The sequence below is a fragment of the Rhinoderma darwinii genome, chromosome 8 (assembly GCF_050947455.1).
Source record: "Rhinoderma darwinii isolate aRhiDar2 chromosome 8, aRhiDar2.hap1, whole genome shotgun sequence".
Taxonomy (NCBI): Eukaryota; Metazoa; Chordata; class Amphibia; order Anura; family Rhinodermatidae; genus Rhinoderma; species Rhinoderma darwinii.
The window spans coordinates 5,365,580-5,388,789 of record NC_134694.1 but is presented as its reverse complement, the minus strand read 5'-3'; the positions used below and the strand labels follow the sequence as shown (position 1 = coordinate 5,388,789).

Below are 23,210 nucleotides of genomic sequence, written 5' to 3'. Positions count from 1 at the left end.
GTTCCTCAAGGAGATGAGTGACAGGAGGGGGGGGGTAACACTCCCTGCCCCCCGTGATCATAACTTTGTCACATTATCTCCCGCACTAAGATCCTCCATAGACATTTACACCAGGGTCGTGGCCCTTTAAGAGTAAATGATTGTATCGCTCCATATTTCAATGCTGTATAATTTATTGCTGTGTCCATTAGGCTCTTATCTGGCTATTATATCTGCATTATGGACTATTACCTGAGTCTGCCGCTTGTCAATCTTACATTTTATGGTTTTATATTGTTCATTTAATGCTGAGATCAATTTGGTTCAAGGTCTAAGGAGTGTTTTATGTAGGTTCTTGTGACGGGCCGGCTACCGGGTCCTTGAAATGGGGGGATCTCTCTATACATCTACTGACAAAGCCGTGATACACGAGTTCACCTGTGTCGGCCTCTAAATGTAAAAAAAAAACATTCACTGACAGCAAGCATAAATCTTGAAAATGGTGAGGAATTGAAGTTTTATTAGAAATCTGCAGAGCTTCATTATACAATCTGCGCAGTTCTCCATATTCAGTATAGCAGCATATCACGTGGCGACTTGACTAGCGGCCATATTGGTTGTCATCCAGACACAGATATAACTAAGGCCTCGTGTCCACTTCAGTTTTTTCGTCCAGGTGCTATCCGTTTTTGATGGCACCCTGACACATTAATTTATATGGGGCCACGCGCACTTCTGTTTTAACGGAACCGTGCGGCCGTTCCGTCAAAAATAGGACAGGTCCTACTCCTGCCAGTTTTTGACGAAACAGGCCTTTTTATTGATTTGGTCCATGAAACAACGGACTCCGTCCGCGAGCGCTCCGTGTTTCATGGAACCATTATTGGCGGCCGTACAACCGCCGACGGAAGTGTGCATGAGGCCTAAGGCATAGCCGAAGAGGGCAACGCGTGGCCTGGAGGGTGTAATCCCATGCCTGGGTGAGATCATGGCCATTCCTCACTACATTGTATAGAGCTCAGACATGCCCAGTGTTTAAATCCCTACAGATTATTACTTTCCATTATTAGATGTGAGCCATGATGTCGGGAGCGTGGCGGGGGTCCCATTAATGTGTATTCGCCTCTTGCTGGATGGTCCCCCTGGCAACGTGCGGCTGCTCTCCCATGGCAGCGACGCTTGGATGTGATGAGAAAGCTCTGACTGGATTTCTGTAAGGTTTTAATGGGTTTTTATGTCGCAGCACGCAGAACCTGTGCTGAGGCCGGATGTTTATGGCAACAAGCTGTGAAATAAGGTTTTATAATGTTTTTAGTTTATTTTTATGTGTATATTTATTTTGCTTTAGAATAGTTTATAAACATCATAAATAAACACTAGGATATTAGTCTCCATCTAGTGCTCGGAACTGGTACTGCGGCAGCCCGTCCCATTGGAAAGTGGGGGATGAAGTCTGTTGATCGCGAGCTCTTTTGGTTGCGGGGACTGGGTTTGTTTTTTGCCTTCGTGTCGCCATCGTATACATAACATGTCCAGGGGTTGTGTCTGGTATTGTAGCTCAGCCCCATTGAAGTGAACGGAGCTGAGTTGCAATACCACTAGCAACCTGTGAGCAGGTGTGGCGCTGTTTTTCACAGAAAGCAACCATGTGTTTCTAATGATGTGGCTGACAGCAGAAGACAATAACTTGCAGTGAGATATCTAATGTCTATTTTTTTGTTTTAGCGTGCCATTTAACACACTGCAAGCTATTGTCCTCTGTTATCAGCCCTCTTTTTATATTTTATATATATATAATTTCCCTATGACATGTGAGCTGTGTACACCGTACATATCTGTTCCCATTCGCTTTGTAACCCATTGTGATAAGTGATCGCTTGTATAAACTAGTCATTATAGCGGGAGACAATGATGTGAGGGGGGGGGGTATAGAGTCCGCTCTCCACCTGTGCGTTCCCTTTGTCTCCGTCTAATCCCAGGATCACATATAATATTTACCGTCCCGCCGGCTGCTTATTCTCCAGGAACAATGTCTGCGGCGGCGTGATGCGCTAATAACAGAGCGCAGACGATAAACTCCCCGCAAATTGTAGGGTTTATTATCTGATTAAAAGCTCATCTTCCAAAGCAAAGCGGCGATCAGGAGGATCCTGGACGGTGGAAGCCGACGTACATTCTGGAGAACTAGGAAATAATAATGAGTGAGGGGCCGATCAGAGGAGGAGGGGCCACTAGTCATATCCCATACACCTCATGCTCTGTGCACATCACGATTTTGCCCTACGTTTAGCGCTTTTGCCAGGAAAGTTCCCGCTGAACCTGCTCAGCGTGTCCATAGGGCGCCATTAACCCGACGTAGGCCAAAAGAATGTCCTTTTGGCCTCCAGGCTGCTATACATTTTTTTTTTTTTATAGATCTAGAATAGTGTATGGATTCAGCAAAAAATATACTGTGCCGTATCATTTTTTTTTTAACATAATAACCTATAAGTGGTTTGTACCCCTGTATGTGACAGGTCTACATTTAACGTATACGTCATGGGCTTTTCGATGGTCTTTCATGATGTATGCGTTAAGGCCACATGCACACGACAGTATTTTCATCTATCCCGAAATGCTGTCCGTAAATACGGATCAATAGGCATCCGTATATACGGATCCATACAAAAAGGAGGGAGGTTGCAAATGATGTCATCGGCATGTTGCATAGCAACGCTTCCGTAAATACGAGTGGTTTACGGATGCACATCAGTAGCAGTCTGTATTTACGGAAGCTCCCATAGGCTTCTATGGGAAAGTCCTTGCTGTGAATACTGACAAGAATAGGACAGATGAAACTCACTGCATGCTCTATCTTGGTGCGTTTCTGCGGGCATGGTCGCCCATTAAAGCGTATGGGTGCGTGAAAAACACGGACAGCACACGGACGACATCAGTGTGCTGTCCGTGTTTCACGCATCAGTTGCTAGGAAATGCATCGAGAGAGAAAGAAAGTGCTCGCATTGACGTGAAAAACGGATGCCACGCGGGCATGAAATTCAGCAAGACCAGCGTAATCTCGCGAGATTACGCTGTAAACTGTCATTTAAAACGAAATTACGCTTGATGGGCTGTAAATGTCACACAAACGTTACAGAAGTGTCAGGATTGTGAATAGACATCGCGTCCTGGCTGGTAGTGATGTCTATTCACTGTCAGGACACTTCAGTAACGTTAATATGTGAGTACGTGGCTGCACATAGTGATCTAGTAAGATCACTATGTGCTGAGTACATGAATGGGGAGAAGTGTATGACGCTGATTGGTCACTGATCGTTTTCCTAAATAAAAAACACTGCTGTTCTCTACATTACAGCGCCGATCACATCATGTACAAGATAGGCCACTTATAATGTGGGGACGGAGCTGTTGTTCAATTGGGAGATAAGTCGCTGTCGGAGGTGTCTGGCAGGGGCTTATTCCCCTGTACGCTCAGCCGAGCCAATTGTGCGTGTATTTGGGGGTGTCGGGAGGAGTAGATGCCGGCTGAACGTTCTGTAGTGTTTGGCCACCTGAAGAGATGAGCAGAAGTCGTAGAAAGCTGGGTGATAAACATCTGGGAAAGCTGGGTGATAACCAATATGGCCGCCATTAGTTCTCTTCGGGTTAATACACGCGATGAGTATTACATGCAGAAAACCAGCAGCGTAATACAGTATCGGCATAGTCGATGAGATTCCAGGAAATCTCGTGTCCACGCTGCAGGATTTTCCCGCATGTAAAGTGACCTGCGATGTGGATTTTAAAATCTGCAGCAGGTCAATTTATCTTGCGTATCTGATTGCAAATTCTATCTGCCTCGTGCAGAGGAAAATCGCATCGCAACACGCAGCATGAAAACGCCACGGTGCGTTTTTGTCCTCTGAATTCCTTGCGGTTTTGCTGCGGATTTTCATGACTGTCCCTCAGCTGTCTCAATGGAAAATGTTGGTTATGCCGTGAACAGGCAGATTTGTCTTCCAGAAGCTTCCGAATTCCGTGTACAAATATATTTGATAAGAATATTTATTTTTTTCTTTTCTTTTTCTACCTTTTTATCTTCCAGCTCGTGTCCTTCTGGCCCCAGAAACCACAAAACACTTAGAAACCAGTGAGTGTAAAGCCGGTGGCTGAGGCGAAGCAAGGTCATGGAGCAGATAGCGCTGTGTACGACGTGCCACGTGTAACCGGGCATTACTGATAATCCGCTTATAGAGCCCGAGAGTGATCCTACAGCAGCGTCATGTTCTGTTCAGTATGTGCGATTACATTCACTGTCCTCACATGATGGGGAGTGTAGTACTGTGGGACTCTCTGACACTGTGTTATGCATGATCGGCTTAGATACACAGCTCAGCAGACAGGATCACACATGAGAGGATTAGATACACAGCACAGCAGACAGGATCACACATTCTGTCTACTGAGCTGCTGGATCTAAATATCTCATGACACATGCTAGGATTAGATACACAGCTCATCAGACAGTATCACACATGAGAGCATTAGATACACAGCTCAGCAGACAGTATCACACATGAGAGGATTAGATACACAGCTCATCAGACAGTATCACACATGAGAGGATTAGATACACAGCTCATCAGACAGTATCACATGAGAGGATTAGATACACAGCTCATCAGACAGTATCACACAGAGGATTAGATACACGGCTCCGCAGACAGTATCACACATGATCGGATTAGATACAGCAGCTCAGCAGACAGTATCACACATGATAGGATTAGATACACAGCCCAGCAGACAGTATCACACATGATTGGCTTAGATACACCACTCAGCAGACAGGATCACACATGATAGGATTAGATACACAGCTCAGCAGACAGTATCACATGTCATAGGATTAGATACAGCAGCTCAGCAGACAGTATCACACTTTATAGGATTAGATACATGTGCGCACTGTCCCTGGGTATATAATGTTTGCAGTGTCTGTATTGAGGGGCTTTGTGCTGGTGACACACTGTGACGCTGTACTTGGGGGTCTCTGTTGTCAGGACCCTTCTTCTCTGGACATTATTGCTGTGACCCCTCACAAGCTGCAGAGGTTTTTCGTGCACTGCCAGACTTATTATATGTAGAACGATACTTTGTGCCCGGAGGGTTGAAGACGTTTGTGACGAGTGATTTCGGAGCTATATTTGTCCACGTCGTCTCCTTCTTTTGCTGTTTGACTTGTCTCTTTACCTATAATCGTGTTTAGCGCTGAATGTCCGGTCCATGCGACCAACCTGAATGATTACATAATACGATAAAACTCCCGCCGACCTGAGGTCAGACCTGTGGATCGGTCATAAATGTTTTCTACTGTAATACTGCATTCAACTGTTCTATCTGATTCTGGGAAAGCTGGGTGGCAACTAATATGGCACCACCATACAGCAGGGGTCGCCCACCTTTCCCACACTTAGGACCTGCCTATCTGCCCATGCAGTCATGCAGCTGTCCATCCACCCAGGGAATGGAACCCAACTTTCCTGGGCCCCTGAACGTTCATATAACCACCTAGTATTAAATTGATATGGATTAGGGAATGCATCGCTTCATAACCAGGAATATTTACCAATCAGGAACCTGAAAAAGACAACCCATGGCGGCCATATTGACTGTCGCCCAGTTTTCCCAGAGTTCTTAGTAGTAAGTCTGTTAATCTCGTTTTCCGTCAGAGCCTGTCACAGTGCGGACCGAGACATTAGGCTTCATGCACACGCTGCATTTTTAGTTACGAAAAATACGCCTCAAAACCGCAGGAAATTTGCAGTTAAAACTGCACCTAATCGCACGTTTTTTTTGTGCGCTTTTTACATTTTGATGCGTAAATCGGTGCGTTTTCATGCTGCGGGTTTTGGTGCGTTTTCCTTTAAAACGAGACCGATACAATCGGAAACGCAAGGTCAATTTAAATGCTGCAGATTTAAAAATACGCACCGCAGGTCAATTTACGTGCAGAAAAAAAACCGCAGCGTGTAGATGAGACTTCTTAAAATCTCCTGTACTTTGCTGGTGCTGTATTCTGCTGCAGATTTGCTACACGCGGCAGATCCGCACGTAATACTCGTCGGGTGCATTGAGCCTAAGGCTGCCCTTCACACGCTGCGTTGAAACAATGGCGGTGTGAACGGCCCCATTGAAATACATGAGTCCGTGTGACGACTGTTGTTTCAACGGCCGTCACACGGACTAGTTCCACGCTCGTCTGAATGAATCCTTAGGGGTATGTTCACACGCGGCAGGTTTGCTGCAGCAATTCCTGCTATTGAAACTCCATTCCATACGTTTGAATGGGGTTATTTCTGCAGCAGGTTCATGGAATTTTGCATAACCCCTTGAATGGAACAGTTACAAAAATGTCTGCAACAAATCTTCCGTGTATGAACATACCCTAAAGGCGCCCTTAAAAATTCGCCATCCCCCCCCTTACTAATTCCCAGAAGATTCTCACAATGTGTTGTTGTTGTTCCGTCCTCCGCCAAATATCACTATAGGAACCTGCACCAACCGTAATCACGCAGGGCGTTTGTTGGTCCGGTTTTCCCCATTGACCGTCCGTCCCCCACATGTGATCCCATCATCCAGCGTTGGTTATTTGTGTATGGGAAGGTCTCGTTTGCGGTCCCAGGATCGCCTCGGCCGGAGGGGGGGGGGGTGTTCCCTGGTTATTGCAGTTGATGGCCTCAGTCCAGGCTCTGGTATTTCGGAGCCTAATTGTCCCCAGACAGTGACAGAGTATCTGCAGCCGGTCAGCGCTTTCGCTGATATAACGATCCAGGCTCCTGCGGGGGTTTGTAGGATGAATCCTGTGTTTCCTCCGTTCTTTGCAGACATTTTCTCCACCTAATACTTCTAATTGGTCTACGCAGCCGCAGGACTGATCCTATAGAGCGGGGACGTGTCTATAGTCGGGTCTATAGTCGGCCACGCTCTAGAGATTTTTGACAACCAAAATGGACGATTCGGACCATTTTTTGCCGGCTGTCCCCAGCCATGAACGTCCAGTATTATTAGTTTGTCTTTCAGACTATACAGTCATTTAGTGGCCTGGACTCGGTGCTGGATCACAGATCTTGATAATGGATCTCTTTTTGAACTACGGTGGCCTGGATCCAGTGCGGGTTCGTGGATCTCGATAATGGAGCTCTTGTGACGTATGGTGGACAGGACCCAGCGCTGGATCATGGGATCTCTTGGGATGTATGGTGGCTAGTACTCAGAGCTGGATCACGGATCTTGAGAAAGGATCTCTTTGTAAGTATGGTGACTAAGACCGTGCTGGATCCCAGAACTTGATAATGGATCTCTTGGGAAGTATGGTGGCTAAGACTCTTCACTGGATCACAGATCTCGATAATGGATCTATTGGGAAGTATCGTGGCTAGGATTCAGAGCTAGATCACGAAAATAGATCATCTGTTAAATATGCTGGCTACGACTTGTAACTGACTGGATCACAGATCTTGATAATGGATCTCTTTGTAAGTATGGTGGCTAAGACCGCACTGGATCCTAAAACTTGATAATGGATCTCTTGGTAAGTATGGTGTTCTGGACCCAGCGCCGGATGACAGATCTCGATAGTATGGTGGCTACGACAGCACTGGATCCCAGAATTTGATAATGGATCTCCGGGGAGGCATGGTTGCTTAGACACAGTGCTGCCTCATGGATCAATCTTGATAATGGATCTCATGGCAAATATGGTGGCTGGGACCCGGGACTGGATCATGGAACTCAATAATGGATCCCTTGGTTAGTATGGTGGCTGGGACGAAGTGGTAGACAATTTCTCTCTTGGTAAGTATAGCGTCCTTTACTCCGCTCTGGATTGTGGCGGTTTTGGTGGGGTGCGGGGATGATCCTGTACAGAGCCCGTCATTTGCAGGTTGATGACGGTCGGCAGCGGTTTTGTTCTTGCAGAAGTTTTGTTAGAACACAAGATCCCAATGTGGGATTTCTGTGGATGTAAATGCTCCCGCACTGCTGACTTATGTGTAACAATGGCAGCTCTCTCTCTGCCGTGTGCCATCTGATTTAGAAGAGCCTGCCACTTACCGCCACCTCAAGTGCTGTTTTCTGTGTCTGCATTTTATTCAAGTGGATCCGGGATTTCTCAACAGAACTTGTAGTTTACACCCAGGATAAGTGGAGCACGAGGACCTGCACCATGACATACCTCCACGATCATCAGGAGGGGTCATAATGGGACACTACGCCTGCAGGCCATTTGAATGCAATCTATTGTTCCCTGTTATCTGCCATTTCAAGCTGGGTAGAGACTGACTGTAGCATTATTTAATAGAATGAGAGTGCCGAACAAGTCCTGACCCCATGATCCCTACTGTGTCTCGTAGGGACTTGACATTCATATGTGTGACGGATCACCACCCGCAGCGGAAGAGGTTCACCTTACGAGGGACCACGAGAGGTAACCCTAGACATCCCCCATACCCCCCCCCCCCATATATATGGATAGGGGATGTCCAGAGAGAACGTACTATAGGAGAAAATCTTTTGAAATTCCATACAGATGTGGTGTTCTGGGCGCAGACGTTCGTCTCTCTGGCCGCCCTCCACTGTTCACATCAGACATTTCGTCCCTGTCGTCAGCTGGAAGGTGTTCCCTGCCTGGACGGCGTCGCTCACCTCGCCCTCTCTCTATATGTGAGGACTACACCCTGCATTTCACAGGCTCACACCCAGGTATAATGTCAGACCGAGACTGGGACTTCTAGACAGAAATGGTGCAAGCTCGATACCTGAGCGCTGTCAAATTCCTATAATTCAGCATTTTATGGTCTAGAAATTCTGCTAATCCAGCATGCAGCCCCATGCCAGATTAGCAGGAATTTACCTGATGGTCCAGTAGTTGAGTCGGTTCTTTGCTCCCCAGTTCCCATGTCGATTTAAAGGGTTAATCCCCATCTCAAGCGTTTGTAGTATATCAGAATCCAGACCTTTCCTGCGGATATACCTGTAAACGTCCGACATGGGATTACCCCCCTTTAACGCCGACACTGCTGTGTTGACGTTAAAGCAGCGGCACGTCCACGTCGGCTCCACCCATTTCACCTTGTGGCCACTGATGACATCATCGGTGCAATGCTAGAACAGATGGGGATCCATTGTAGTACATACTCTGTAATAATATATAGAATATTACGACCAAACGTCTGATAGTTTGGAATTAACCAGTTCTGGGGATGCCGGATTATTGGTCATTTACTGTTTTCAGTTCCATATAGCACAAAACAGTCCTCTGTCGTTACGCCCCAGCCTCTCAGGGCACAGCCGGGTGATGAGGTCCCTGTGATACATGTGCGGCAGGGATATATGTGAGGAGCAGGAAGCGGATCCATGTGACAGGATCCTGCAGCGCCTGTAGACCAGCGTTCACCCAGACATCACACCAGGAAAACGCAGCTGATCAGGGGCTGGTGCTGCACAATTTCATACTGATGGGGGTCATCGTGGACCCTCCTCTCTGAGCGGGTTTTTACTGTATAATGAAAAGTTCTGCAACTTTCTAATGTACTTTGTAAAAATGTCTAATGATTTTCAAGATCTCTGCTTGCTGTTGGTGACGCCCATCCTGACAACGTGCTGCTCACACAGGTGCCGGGCTCGTCGCAGTGTATCGGTTCTCTTCTGCAACGAGCCCTTAACCAGGATCCGCGCAGGGTTTTTTGCTGTTTTTGGAAGCCAGTGCTCTGTTTATGGAGCGGCAAGTTGATGTAAAACGGCCGACAAGGAAACGGGGGTTTTTTTGGCACATTTTCGCTTTAAGGCGTTAAACTCTGTCCTCGCTGAGTAAAAGCAGCCGTCTTAATTTTACACGTCGAGGAACAGCGACCTGCAGCCACGTCAGCTAAACAAAGGCCAAACTACTGGACCGCCCTGTGCAAACACTGCCGCAACACCTGTATGACTCCATGAGGAGTCCCTGGCGAGTCCCTGGCTGTCCTGCAGCCTCTATACATTGAGTAGCTGATGTTCTATAGTAATGTCTAAAATAATTTTGGGCTATTATGGAATAAAGCTGTATATATGTAAAGTTCTACAACTCTGATAGATTTTGTATCTCAATGTCTTACCATTTCCAAGACGTCTGCTTGCTGTCAGTGAATGAGAACACTTGTTTGCATTCAAAGGCTGCAAACCTGTAGATACCTAGTCCTGCTCTCCTCTGAGAAGTGGATAGAAGTGTATCCAGTCTAGACAATGCTCTCTGTGCAACTGCACAGATCTCTCTAGTGGTTTGCTACAATGTATCGGTGCAGTTCAGGCTGTTTAGCTCACAGAGCATTGTCTGGACTGGATACAATTGTCTCCACTTGTCAGATGAGAGCAGGACTGGCTATATACAGGTTTGCAGTCTCTGAATGTAAACAACAGTGTTCTTGTTCATGGCCAGCAAGCAAAGATATTGATAATGGTAAGAAATTGAACCGCAAAGTCTATTAGAAAGTTTCAGATCTTACCATTATACAATAAACAATCTTATAATCCACAGCATTTATAGTAAAGCCCCCCCATCCCACCCACCCTGTCTGCAGCTGCTGCGTTGCATTCTGCGTTACAATGTGCACGAGGCTGGAAGTTTATTCTCCTATTGATAGGATTCTCGTCTCCTTCGTTATAGAGAGGCCAATGTCAGATGCGCCAAGGACCTCTGAATCATCCGGGGCTGACGTGTCTCATTGACGCCATAAACTGACATGTCAGAGGAGGTGCATGCTGGGATGTGTAGTACCGCCACTGATGAAGGGACACACAGGCCTCTCATTGACTGCATCGTGAGAGTTGTAGTACAAGAGCAAGGCTTTCTAAACATCAGGTTATGCTGAGACTTGTGGTCCTACATCCGCTCACCCCTCACATGGATCTTAAAATCGAACCCGCGAGCCAGAAAGCTTGCAATCTAATCTGTCCTTACTTAGTTTGCCCTGGACTGTTGCTGTTTGCTATGGATGGCATAGGGTTAACCCGCCACGTGAACACCAGAATAATGCAGCGCAACGTTATATGAATAGCAACCAACATGTCCGTCTGGAGTTGCCATGGTTTCATTGATCTTTAGTGTGATGGAGGGGTGAAGCCAGGGATTATGTACGGTAACTCAATAGCGCCCCCTTCAGTATCCCTGTGTATAATAATTTACATATATTATTTACATATTTTTTCCGTTTTTTTCTTTTGTCTACCCATAATCCCTTGCAGCTTATAATAGAGCCGCTGTTATCAGCCACACATTTGTATATTAAAGAACACCACAGTGAGCTTCTCCACGCTCTTAATGGCTGACTACAGAGAGCAATAGACTGCATTCACCTGCACTTCAAATGATGAGGATTAAAGGAGGTTGTACAGGGTTTTAAAATTAGGACTGATATCTTCCGGAAACAGCGCTACACATATCCACAGGCTGTGTGTGGTATTGCAGCTCCGCTCTATTGATCTGAATGGGACTGAGCCGCACTACCAGACACCACCTATGGACAGGTGTTGGCGCTGTTTGTGGAAGAAAGCAGCCATGTTTTTCTGTGCCACCCCTTTAATAGTTAATATTGCTTTAAGAGGGTCAATGTAGTACGTGTTTATATACTGGATGTGCTGGAAGTCGGGGTTTTATGACCCTTTAATTACACGTTTTATAGAGCTGAGATACAATGTTACGTCTCCGGCTGCGGCGTCCGGGGGCAGAGCAGTAAAGGAAATCCCAGTGATGCTGTGAATTCTTTGCATCGCGTCTTGCTGTTGGATTTACCTTTTGGATATTTGTGGTGGTTGATATTCGCTTCGTTCTCTTGCTGCGGGGGTTACATGGGGGCTGGGTGATTCACACTGTCGCGGCCCTCGTACACGTTGTAGTACACAGGTACATGGCGGTCACTGATAATATCTCCACCATATGTCTGCTCGCTGTGATTTCCATGTCACCCTGCAGAGATAACAATATGTCTCCCTCCTCCTCGCGCTCTCTCTTCCCCAGGTCCCCCCATGTTTCTACCATCGTTCTTGGTCTCCTGTCTTCACCCCAACACTCTTTTCTTTCCCCATCCTGTGTCTCTCTCTCCTCCCGGTATCTTCTGCTGCCACGTTCCCTGCCCCCTCCTCGCTCTATGTTCCTCCTTCTCTTCCCGTCTTCCTCTGCCTTGATCTCCACTGTCTCTCCTTTGTCCTCTTTCTCTTTTAGTTCTTTCCTTCTTGCCCCGTCTAGTCTCTCCCTAGTTGTCTCTCTCTCTCTCTCTTCTGTTCTTTCTCCCCCTGTCTCTCGGTTTCCCCCATGTCTCTCTCCCTAGTTGTCGCTCTCTCTCTCTTCTCTTCTTTCTCCCCCTGTCTCTGTTTCCCCCATGTCTCTCTCCCTAGTTGTCGCTCTCTTCTGTTCTTTCTCCCCCTGTCTCTCTCGGTTTCCCCCATGTCTCTCTCCCTAGTTGTCGCTCTCTCTCTCTTCTGTTCTTTCTCCCCCTGTCTCTCTCGGTTTCCCCCTGTCTCTCTCCCTAGTTGTCACTCTCTCTCTTCTGTTCTTTCTCCCCCTGTCTCTCAGTTTCCCCCATGTCTCTCTCCCTAGTTGTCGCTCTCTCTCTTCTGTTCTTTCTCCCCCTGTCTCTCGGTTTCCCCCATGTCTCGCTCCCTAGTTGTCGCTCTCTCTCTTCTGTTCTTTCTCCCCCATGTCTCTCTGTTTCCCCCATGTCTCTCTCCCTAGTTGTCACTCTCTCCCTAGTTGTCGCTCTCTCTCTTCTGTTCTTTCTCCCCCATGTCTCTCTCAGTTTCCCCCATGTCTCTCTCCCTAGTTGTCGCTCTCTCTCTTCTGTTCTTTCTCCCCCATGTCTCTCTGTTTCCCCCATGTCTCTCTCCCTAGTTGTCACTCTCTCCCTAGTTGTCACTCTCTCCCTAGTTGTCGCTCTCTCTCTCCTGTTCTTTCTCTCCCTGTCTCTCGATTTCCCCCATGTCTCTCTCCCTAGTTGTCGCTCTCTCCCTAGTTGTCACTCTCTCTCTTCTGTTCTTTCTTTCCCTGTCTCTCGGTTTCCCCCATGTCTCTCTCCCTAGTTGTCGCTCTCTCCCTACTTGTCGCTCTCTCTCTTCTGTTCTTTCTCTCCCTGTCTCTGTTTCCCCCCTGTCTCTCTCCCTAGTTGTCGCTCTCTCTCTCTTCTGTTCTTTCTCCCCCTGTCTCTCTCTGTTTCCCCCTGTCTCTCTCCCTAGTTGTCGCTCTCTCTCTCCTGTTCTTTCTCCCCTGTCTCTCTCCCTAGTTGTCGCTCTCTCTCTTCTGTTCTTTCTCCCCCATGTCTCTCTGTTTCCCCCATGTCTCTCTCCCTAGTTGTCACTCTCTCCCTAGTTGTCACTCTCTCCCTAGTTGTCGCTCTCTCTCTTCTGTTCTTTCTCCCCCATGTCTCTCTCCCTAGTTGTCACTCTCTCCCTAGTTGTCACTCTCTCCCTAGTTGTCGCTCTCTCTCTCCTGTTCTTTCTCTCCCTGTCTCTCGATTTCCCCCATGTCTCTCTCCCTAGTTGTCGCTCTCTCCCTAGTTGTCACTCTCTCTCTTCTGTTCTTTCTTTCCCTGTCTCTCGGTTTCCCCCATGTCTCTCTCCCTAGTTGTCGCTCTCTCCCTACTTGTCGCTCTCTCTCTTCTGTTCTTTCTCTCCCTGTCTCTGTTTCCCCCCTGTCTCTCTCCCTAGTTGTCGCTCTCTCTCTCTTCTGTTCTTTCTCCCCCTGTCTCTCTCTGTTTCCCCCTGTCTCTCTCCCTAGTTGTCGCTCTCTCTCTCCTGTTCTTTCTCCCCTGTCTCTCTCCCTAGTTGTCGCGCTCTCTCTCCCTAGTTGTCTCTCTCTCTCTCTCTCTCTCTCTCTCTCTCTCTCTCTCTCTCTCTCTCTCTCTCTCTCTCCTGTTCTTTCTCCCCCTGTCTCTTCTCTTGCTCCCTCTACCTGATGTTGTTTTCTCTTCTTTTCCCTGTGTCTCCCTCCATGTCTCTCCCCCTCTCTTCCCATTAGGACACGTGAAGCTCCCAAGGCCGCCAACCTGCAGTCCCCCCCCGCCTCCTGCTGTCATTCAGTATTACATACAAGCAGCGGCCATGTCCCTTTGGCCGTGTGCGGCACATGTATGACGCGGTCCACACGTGCGCCGACATTGCAGAGCGTGATGTCACGTGTCCTTGTGAACATGACAGGAATAGCGATGACATTGTGATAAACGCAGAATACGGCAGTTCAGGACCTGGACAGCTCTGCTAATGCGTTCATTAAATGTCCGGGGAGACTTCTCGTTATTACAGCGCCTCGTGGGTAACGGTTACCATGAGAGACGTGCGCACAAATACAACACTGTAATCTCGTTATTACGTCACGTGTCGCCGCACCCCCCCTCCCCCCCTGTAATGTCTTCTCATCTACGTTTTATATTTAGTACGGATAGAAAAATCCCATTTGGATATGAGTCTCCCATATGATTCCCGCTGCCTGCGCCCCGTAGGCTTAATCATTGTATAATGAAAAATGCTGCAACTTTACAATAGACTGTGTAAATTCTCTGCCATTTCCAAGAACTCTGCTTGCTGTCAGTGAATGGAAACATTCTTATTTACATCCAGAAACTGGATTGGTACAGTTGTATCCAGTCTAGACAATCCAGTAAAGTAAATCGGCAGTGATGCATGGAAGAGGCGCCGCTGATCCTGTGGAACGGATCACTGATTTGTATTGCATTTTTTTGATTCTTTGTGCTCTTTGCTGATATGTAATAAATAGAGCATGATGCCCCCATGTTGGCAGATGGTTATACCCCTGGGTAAGTGATGTGGATACCCCCGTCCTATGTTGGTTGGTAAATAACGTTCCCAACTTTTCCATTCCTGCTCTTTTCTACTAATGTTTTTTATTACTTCTATATTCGTCTCCCACGTCATAAACAAGAGATTTGTCAACATGTTCCTGATTGTTGGACGCTGTACACCCTCTAGTGGTCAATGTGTGACATTACAGTAGGGGAGTATGTTCATACTAGAGGAAAAGTGCACACAATTGCGCTGCTCCAGAGATCGGTCTCTAGTGCCCCCTATAGGTGGCTACCCTGTAAGTCAATGTCCGAGCTTTTATACAGCCTTAATAGGCAAATCAGAGACCGTTGCTCCTCAGCAGTACAGAGAAGGGTTCTGGTTGGCTGAATGAGACGCTGATCGTGGAAGGTGCTGATTCTCTTCTGGAGGATTTTACCTTCTTTTCCCAGGCAGCACAGCTGGATCTCTGCAAGAAAAATCTATACTGGAAGCGGGACATAGATTTATCATAGCAAGTGTGATGTTGTGAGCAAGGGAAAGGAGACAACTCGCAGATAGTGGCAGGAGCAAGGTCCACCCAGCAGCACAGAGTATTTCAGGAGTGTGCTGATCTTGTGGCGGGGGGCAGTGATTTGTTCACTCATGTAAGGACAGCACTGCATGGAAATCCTGGGGCAGCGTGTCATTTATCATGTCCGGTCCCCCAAGTGTAAGTGTGTCATTATCCGGTCCCCCAAGTGTCAGTGTGTCCTTGTCCTGTCCCCCAAGTGTCAGTGTGTCGTTACGCTGTCCCCCAAGTGTCAGTGTGTCGTTACGCTGTCCCCCAAGTGTCCGTGTATCATTATCCTGTCCCCCAAGTGTCAGCGTGTCATTATCCTGTCCCCCAAGTGTCAGCGTGTCATTATCCTGTCCCCCAAGTGTCAGCGTGTCATTATCCTGTCCCCCAAGTGTCAGCGTGTCATTATCCTGTCCCCCAAGTGTCAGCGTGTCATTATCCTGTCCCCCAAGTGTCAGCGTGTCATTATCCTGTCCCCCAAGTGTCAGCGTGTCATTATCCTGTCCCCCAAGTGTCAGCGTGTCATTATCCTGTCCCCCAAGTGTCAGCGTGTCATTATCCTGTCCCCCAAGTGTCAGCGTGTCATTATCCTGTCCCCCAAGTGTCAGCGTGTCATTATCCTGTCCCCCAAGTGTCAGCGTGTCATTATCCTGTCCCCCAAGTGTCAGCGTGTCATTATCCTGTCCCCCAAGTGTCAGTGTGTCATTATCCTGTCCCCCAAGTGTCAGCGAGTCATTATCCTGTCCCCCAAGTGTCAGTGTGTCATTATCCGGTCCCCCAAGTGTCAGTGTGTCATTATCCTGTCCCCCAAGTGTCAGTGTGTCATTATCTGGTCCCCCAAGTGTCAGTGTGTCATTATCCTGTCCCCCAAGTGTCAGCGTGTCATTATCCTGTCCCCCAAGTGTCAGCGTGTCATTATCCTGTCCCCCAAGTGTCAGCGTGTCATTATCCTGTCCCCCAAGTGTCAGCGTGTCATTATCCGGTCCCCCAAGTGTCAGTGTGTCATTGTCCTTGTCCTGTTCCCCAAGTGTCAGTGTGTCGTTACCCTGTCCCCCAAGTGTCAGCGTGTCATTACCCTGTCCCCCAAGTGTCAGCGTGTCATTATCCTGTCCCCCAAGTGTCAGCGTGTCATTATCCTGTCCCCCAAGTGTCAGTGTGTCATTATCCGGTCCCCCAAGTGTCAGTGTGTCATTATCCTGTCCCCCAAGTGTCAGTGTGTCATTGTCCTTGCCCTGTCCCCCAAGTGTCAGTGTGTTGTTACGCTGTCCCCCAAGTGTCAGCGTGTCATTACCCTGTCCCCCAAGTGTCAGCGTGTCATTACCCTGTCCCCCAAGTGTCAGCGTATCATTGTCCTGTCCCCCAAGTATCAGCGTATCATTATCCTGTCCCCCAAGTGTCAGCGTGTCATTACCCTGTCCCCCAAGTGTCAGCGTGTCATTACCCTGTCCCCCAAGTGTCAGCGTGTCATTACCCTGTCCCCCAAGTGTCAGTGTATCATTGTCCCGTCCCCCAAGTGTCAGCGTGTCATTATCCTGTCCCCCAAGTGTCAGCGTGTCATTATCCTGTCCCCCAAGTATCAGTGAATCAATGTCCTTGTCCTGTCCCCCAAGTGTCATGTCCTGAGACTGTTCGTAATTTCTGCTGAATATATCTGGGAGCGGGTTGTTTGTTTGAACTGGTAACAGATTTGGATGGGCAGTGAAGAGTTAACCGGCTGCTGTCCGCAGTATTGGTGCTGTTCGCTGCTCAGCCCGGCACTGGAGGATGGAGCCGCTGCTGATATAGAGTCACCCCCGTTACATTAGACAGATGTTTGCTGCGGGTCGGGGGTGATGTTTTGAGCCGGCTGTGTCTGCATAGAGCAAAATATTGCCGCAGGCGTGGGTGGAAAAATGGCGTCAGGACTGATTTTGTGGTTGATTGCCCAGAACGACGCAGAATCCAGGGAAACCTGGTCTCTAACCCTCTGTACTACCCACCTCCCTTTATAATGGCCCACTCCTATCTAGAGGACCGGATTAACCCCTTGTTGTCTGGCACTTTATAAGGTCTCGCAGACCCAAATTTAAAGGGAACGTCGTCTCTCAGAAACCGTTTTTGTTTAGAGAAAACGACTTTGTGACCCTGTTATCACTGACCTCACAAGAAAAAAAAGGGTTTTAACATTGCAAATGGCTGCTTGGGTTCCCCTTTAATCTCACCATGCCTTCTGTTTGTGTATTTCAGCTTCTCTATGCCGCAACAGTTTAGACTGTCCTTTACACAAGAGAGAGGTATGTCCTCGGGGGTCTGCGGAGTGTGGCCCCTGCATTCACGGCTACAAAGAAAACCGCAAAGGCGTATGCGAGGAGGCAAGACCAGGTAATGGTGTGAACATCATGCTATAGATGATGGGGGTTGTCATATCTGTGATGGAGCAGACCATTACTGGAAATATGGAGGCATAATTAGAAATGAAAGGATTTACAAATAACCCCCAATTTTATCACAGTGGGCCATTCCAAAAGTTGTCCAAAAAATAGGGGGGGGGGGTTCACTACTGGGACCCCCACATTCAACTGTTATTAGGGGATAACTGCTTGGCAAATGCAAAAAGAGGCGCCCACCAGTCACTCACGGCCGTGCGTTCCCACCCAGAAACCCCTTTTAAAAGAGTTGTCGTTCAGTGTGGACGTACAGCAGAGCCGTCCTTACCCGTAGGCGATTGCCCCCTCACACCGCTGCTGCCATATGTACAATGTGTACAGTGCTAGAGCCTCGGACAATGTGGTCACATCTTATACAAACCCCCTGCATCGGTTCAATTCTCTTTTTACACTCAGGTCTGCTCCACCTGTACACAGTATTTTCTGCCCGCTTTGTTGTTGATTTCCTTCTCCTGGGCTACAAGGACGTCCGTGACATGAATATGAAAACCCGCTCCCACCTGTCGGCTGTTTCATAGGCATTTCTATCCTGTTATTATTCACACCTGCTGACCTACAAATGATCAGTCCGTGCTGACCACCTATAATACCTCCGCTTCATGTCCCACTAATGAAGACTCGTAGGGTCATGGAGAGGGGGAACGAAGATAAGACCCTTCCTTCCTGGGAGACCCCCTCTCTTCGACCCCCTCACTAATGATACACCCAATTTATAGACTCTGTTAGGGCACATTATAATATTGTGGGTTCCCCAATAAAGACAAAGCAATCATTTCGAATCACTTCACCAGGTCCGGGGGAGTTACTATTTAAGCAGTTGTCCTCGTAGCTCCGCAGACTCGGACGCCTCATTTTTTTCCCCTTTCCAGCTGATCTGTGATAAATCTGTTGATGAATCGGTTCAGGGACAATACAGAGAGGATCTCGCCCTGTTCTCTCCCCATGTGGACGGATCACGTGTCTACGTCTGGCAGAGGATGAGTCACTGGTCGTGGGTGGCCGGTCAGGCGAGCGCTCGCAATCCTCTCCAGCCCCAGTGTGAGGAGCAAATGATCTGATCTATGCGGCTCATCATCCTCATCACTGCTGCATAACGTTGGCCGGCTCTATGGCCGTGCACTCGGAGCGGTCGTGAATCGTTATTTGGATGCCATTGCGGGTCAGGTGGTGGCCCCATTCATAGCCGTTGGGGGCCCAGGAGTTTTTCACGCAGCAGATCCCCGTTACATAGAGCAGCATTAGACTTCCCCTTGCAGCCGGTACCCTTGAACACAGGCTCTTACCATCCTTGGCTGACGCAAGAATTAAAGGGACTCCCTGACACAAGGCCAGACCGCTCTAGAAGCTGGGATTTCATGTAACCCAATGCCTTCTACATTGGCCACACACGCATGCACTAAAATAGACGAGGACGGCTTATCTGCTACCGTACCCTCAATCCTACATTAAACCATCCTTGTTTTTTAAAGAGACACTACGCCCGCAGTAACTATTGCTCCCTGTTATCAGCTATTTCAGCCTGGGCATAGGCTGGCTGTTCGACAGCGATGCTAGAAATGATAACTTGTCAGTGATTTCAATCCCTTTAGGTGGACTTCCCCTTTAAGTCCTGGTACAATGCAGTAACCACTCTGTGCAGTGCCCCCTAGTGGCAGTTTCTGCTCACTGCAGCCTGCTTGTTGTGACTTCTTGTGCCAGCGCGGCGTATATTCACAATTGCCAGTTTATATTATTCAGGACGCCAATTATACGGCAGGTGCGCTCGCAGCGAGTGGAGCGTTTACAGCCATTCATATAACTAATCGTTTTTATTTCCACCGACTGGACTAGAAATACCAGCATGCCCAGTGCAACATGTGGCTCCTCCAACAGATGGCAAGCCGCGAATGACCTAAACCCGTTCTAATGGATAGAACTGCCCCTGGCTGTAATTTGCGTGATGTGGGAGACTCCGTGCGATGGATAATGTAATTGTAGTGTTTCCCGGCTCGGGGGAGGCGGCAGTGGCATTAAACATTCATGGAAAGCTTCTTGATTGTGCACGGTCTCTCCGATGCCCGGGGGTCTGTGCCAGCTTTAATTGCTTCCATCCAATCGTACAGACCAATCTGGTTAAAGAAGACCTCACGTATAAATCTATCGTTTTGATTTGCATCTTAGTCTCTACTCCAGTCACATCCAAAGCTGCAGGCACAATTCTCCAGGCAGCCCCCTTGAAATTTTCCAGCAGTCGGAGAGCTCAGCTGAGAATCTATATTGCATCGGCTACCGATGCAATGCATCTTGGGTACAAGCCGCTACACCTCTCACAATGCACCAATCCTTCAGATGCGATGTACTGTGTCAGTCGCCATTGGTGCATCGACACTAATCTATTGGCTAAATTGTAATTCCCTTTATATCGGGTTCTCATCGGAATGGTTTGATTTTAAAACAGACTTGGATGTGAGCCACGTGTAGGTCTGTTAATACAGTATATACATATGCCCTACCACTAGGGGGAGCTATAACCGAGAGATTCCAGGCTCTTACTAAACGGAGGGGCTCCCCTTAGTGAACAGCTATCCCATCTCCATTCCTGACTCCAGCCATTTTGGTCAAGCCCCAGTAAAATTGAGGGGTGTGCGTAGTCAACCCTTTCATTGCCATCACGTGCCTAATAAGTCCTTGGCAGCGTCTAGGCATTGGCACATTTTGTGTGGGGGTAAATCTCAGGGTCTCGCTATCGAGGCAGATTTCTTCTCCGCACCTTCCCTCTCAGGTCTTATTTTAGAGCTTGGATTCCCTTTCTGCCGGTGACGTCTCACACCAGTCTGTTGAGTTGAAGCGATGCCACCTCGCTCCGTTATTAGGCGGTGGAGCTGTGCCCAGATTCATCCATGAGCCGGCGGGCGGTGGTGTTCCACGGTGGGCACCACAATCCGCAGTATGTGCTGTGACTAATCCTCAGAGCCGCCTACACTATATAGGTGCGTCATGGAGGGCAGAAGATGAGTAGATTCCAGGAACGTGACGACGTGGCATCGCCTTTTCACGCCACTCCTGGGTATAATCCATCTACTTCAAGATGATTACGATTCGCCGCACACGCGTCATCTAACACGTCCGGAAATACGGCGGCAACTTTTTAAATACAATTGTTTAGAATGGGCGTGGTTACAAATTGCGATACTGCTACATACGTATCGCGTTATTCCGCCGTTCTTTGCAGCAAAAATATGGAATACGCGGACGATCGGATGGGAGTGCTGCAGTGATTGAGTCATGGTCCGTGGCACTGAACGGGTGGCTGCCACTGCACCCGCTGAATGCTGTGCCAAAAAGGGGCCAGAAAATAGCGTGCCACATCTGTGAGCCCTTACAGACAATTGACGGTGACCCCGCGTGATTGTGCCCTGCAGGGCGGCAGGTTGTGTCTGGTATTGCAATTGGGCTCCAATGAAGCAAATGAGACACAATCTGTGGACCGGTGTGGCGCTGCCTCTGGAAGATGGCAGCCATGTTTTCCTAATCCTGGTCAACCCCTTCAAATATATTCCCTATATGTGATCACGATCGCTCGGTTGACAAGCAGCGACTGCCCTATAACCACGTGCAGGGCTGTGAGTGTTCAGCTTCCTCATGCGTACGCAGCCCTCCTGCGCCATAGACTGATCCCCAGGGCACCGCCGACCATCGCCCTTCTTCTCGGAGTTGCTCCTGTTTGTGAAGAGTTCTTCCCTTGGGTAATTGTTATTCATGCAGTTTCCTGATATACAGTGAGTAGGATGAATCCAGCACGGGACCCGTCCTACATTGGGACCACTCGGTCTATTGATATATTAATGGTTGCCCATGGAGACGCTGTCCTGGCTCCGCGCTGTGATTGGCTGCCGCCCAGTTGCAGTGTGCGTGGGATGAGAGGAGAGTTCCCTGCTTCTCCCACACAGTCTGAGCTTACATTGAGCGCGCTCGTCGGGGCTGTGCTGCGTCGCTGCCTGTGCCTTATCCCCCAGCTGCCTTCTCTGTCACCTCAGCTGCTCTTACTGGCAATATGAAAGCCCATTACCTAGTGTTTACAATGTGTCTCTGTGCCCTGTGGTCACTGGGCACCAGCTACCACCTGCACCATCGAGACCCGGGGCATCGACACCATGGAGGTGAGTGTCACCGTGTGTACATTGACGTGTGGATGATGGAATTAGTTGTTATTATTTTTTTGTTATGTTTTTTTTCTTGGGATTGATTTTCCGAATTATTTTTTTTTTATTTTTTATTTTACGTTTTTTTTTTTTTTTTTTGCTGTTTTGTGACCGCATATCATCGGGATTTATCATTACCTATCAGTGGGGGTCTAACCACTGTTAGATTCTGTGGACCATCCAACTGCTGTCCATGCGATGTTCACGTTTTACATCTCAGTCCCGTTCACTTTTGTGTGGGGTTAAGTTGTAGTTCTCTGTAGAGGAAGGGGGGGGGGGGGGTTGTAGTGTGCAGCAAAAATGCCTAAACAGCCTCTGCCGCGTGGTTCTCCGGATCCGAGGGGGTCCCACCGATCTTCATATGTCATCACTTACCAAGATGGGAAAAATTCCTTTAAGGGGGAACTCTCCGGGGTTTAGGCATTGTGATTAAAATAACTCCCCTAGACATGCACGGGTTAATCTACCCCCAATCCGAGCAGTGCAAGATACCTACAGAGATGGTTCACAGTCTTGAGTGTTGGGTTATTGTGTATTACTAGGCTCTGATCATAGAGTTGTACAGAGTTAGAAAAACATGGCTTTTTTTTTTTTCCAGAAACAGCGCCACACCTGTTTACTGGTTGTGTGTGGTATTGCAGCTTAGCTCCTTTCCCTTCAATGTAGCTGAGCTGCAATACCAGAGACAACCCATGGACGAGTGTGGCGCTGTTTCTGCAAAAAAGAAAAAAAACCAGCCATGTTTGGGAACGGCACATCTTATAGGTGGGGAGCAGGGGACAGTTTGTTTACATATATATCTACAGTGACGTCCATAGAGAACGATATGTCACCCCCATAGGGCAGATATATGCTCAGAATATAGCCTGATCCTAATATATTAAATTCCCACCAGTGCCGAGGACGGGATATTACCGTAAACGGACAGGTTTCAACATATGAATGGGCAGAGATGCTGCTGATTTTGCATCTCACTGCAGTCATCCTGCCCCCCTGCTTGAAACGGCTGATACAAGGGAACAATAGCTTCTATTCAAATGCGCAACAAACGTGGCCTGAGGCTGGTGATTTTTGTTGTTCGTTCAAGGCCAACCAGATGCTCCCATTGTCCGATCCTCTGACCCTTGTTTTTCTTTATACTATTTAATGTAATTTTACTTTTGACCACTAGGGTGTGCTGCACCTCTATTGTGTTGACGAAATACACTTTAAAAAGGGGGGGGTAACGGTGCAGTTTTACTATGACTCGCGTTTACGTGA

At 48.1% G+C, this 23,210-nt stretch overlaps 1 protein-coding gene across 3 annotated transcripts in view; it reads left to right on the top strand.

The window, feature by feature from the left end:
* Positions 1-23,210, top strand: part of NPDC1 (neural proliferation, differentiation and control 1) — a 53,919-nt gene that overhangs the window by 15,314 nt on the left and 15,395 nt on the right. For 2 of the 3 annotated variants that reach the window (XM_075834759.1, XM_075834758.1), the window contains exon 2: positions 17,570-17,704. In XM_075834759.1, coding sequence (XP_075690874.1) covers positions 17,570-17,704 — 135 coding nt within the window. Of the gene's footprint in view, positions 1-4,063; positions 4,109-17,569; positions 17,705-23,210 lie in introns of all 3 variants that reach the window. The other variant, XM_075834757.1, reaches the window with a different exon arrangement.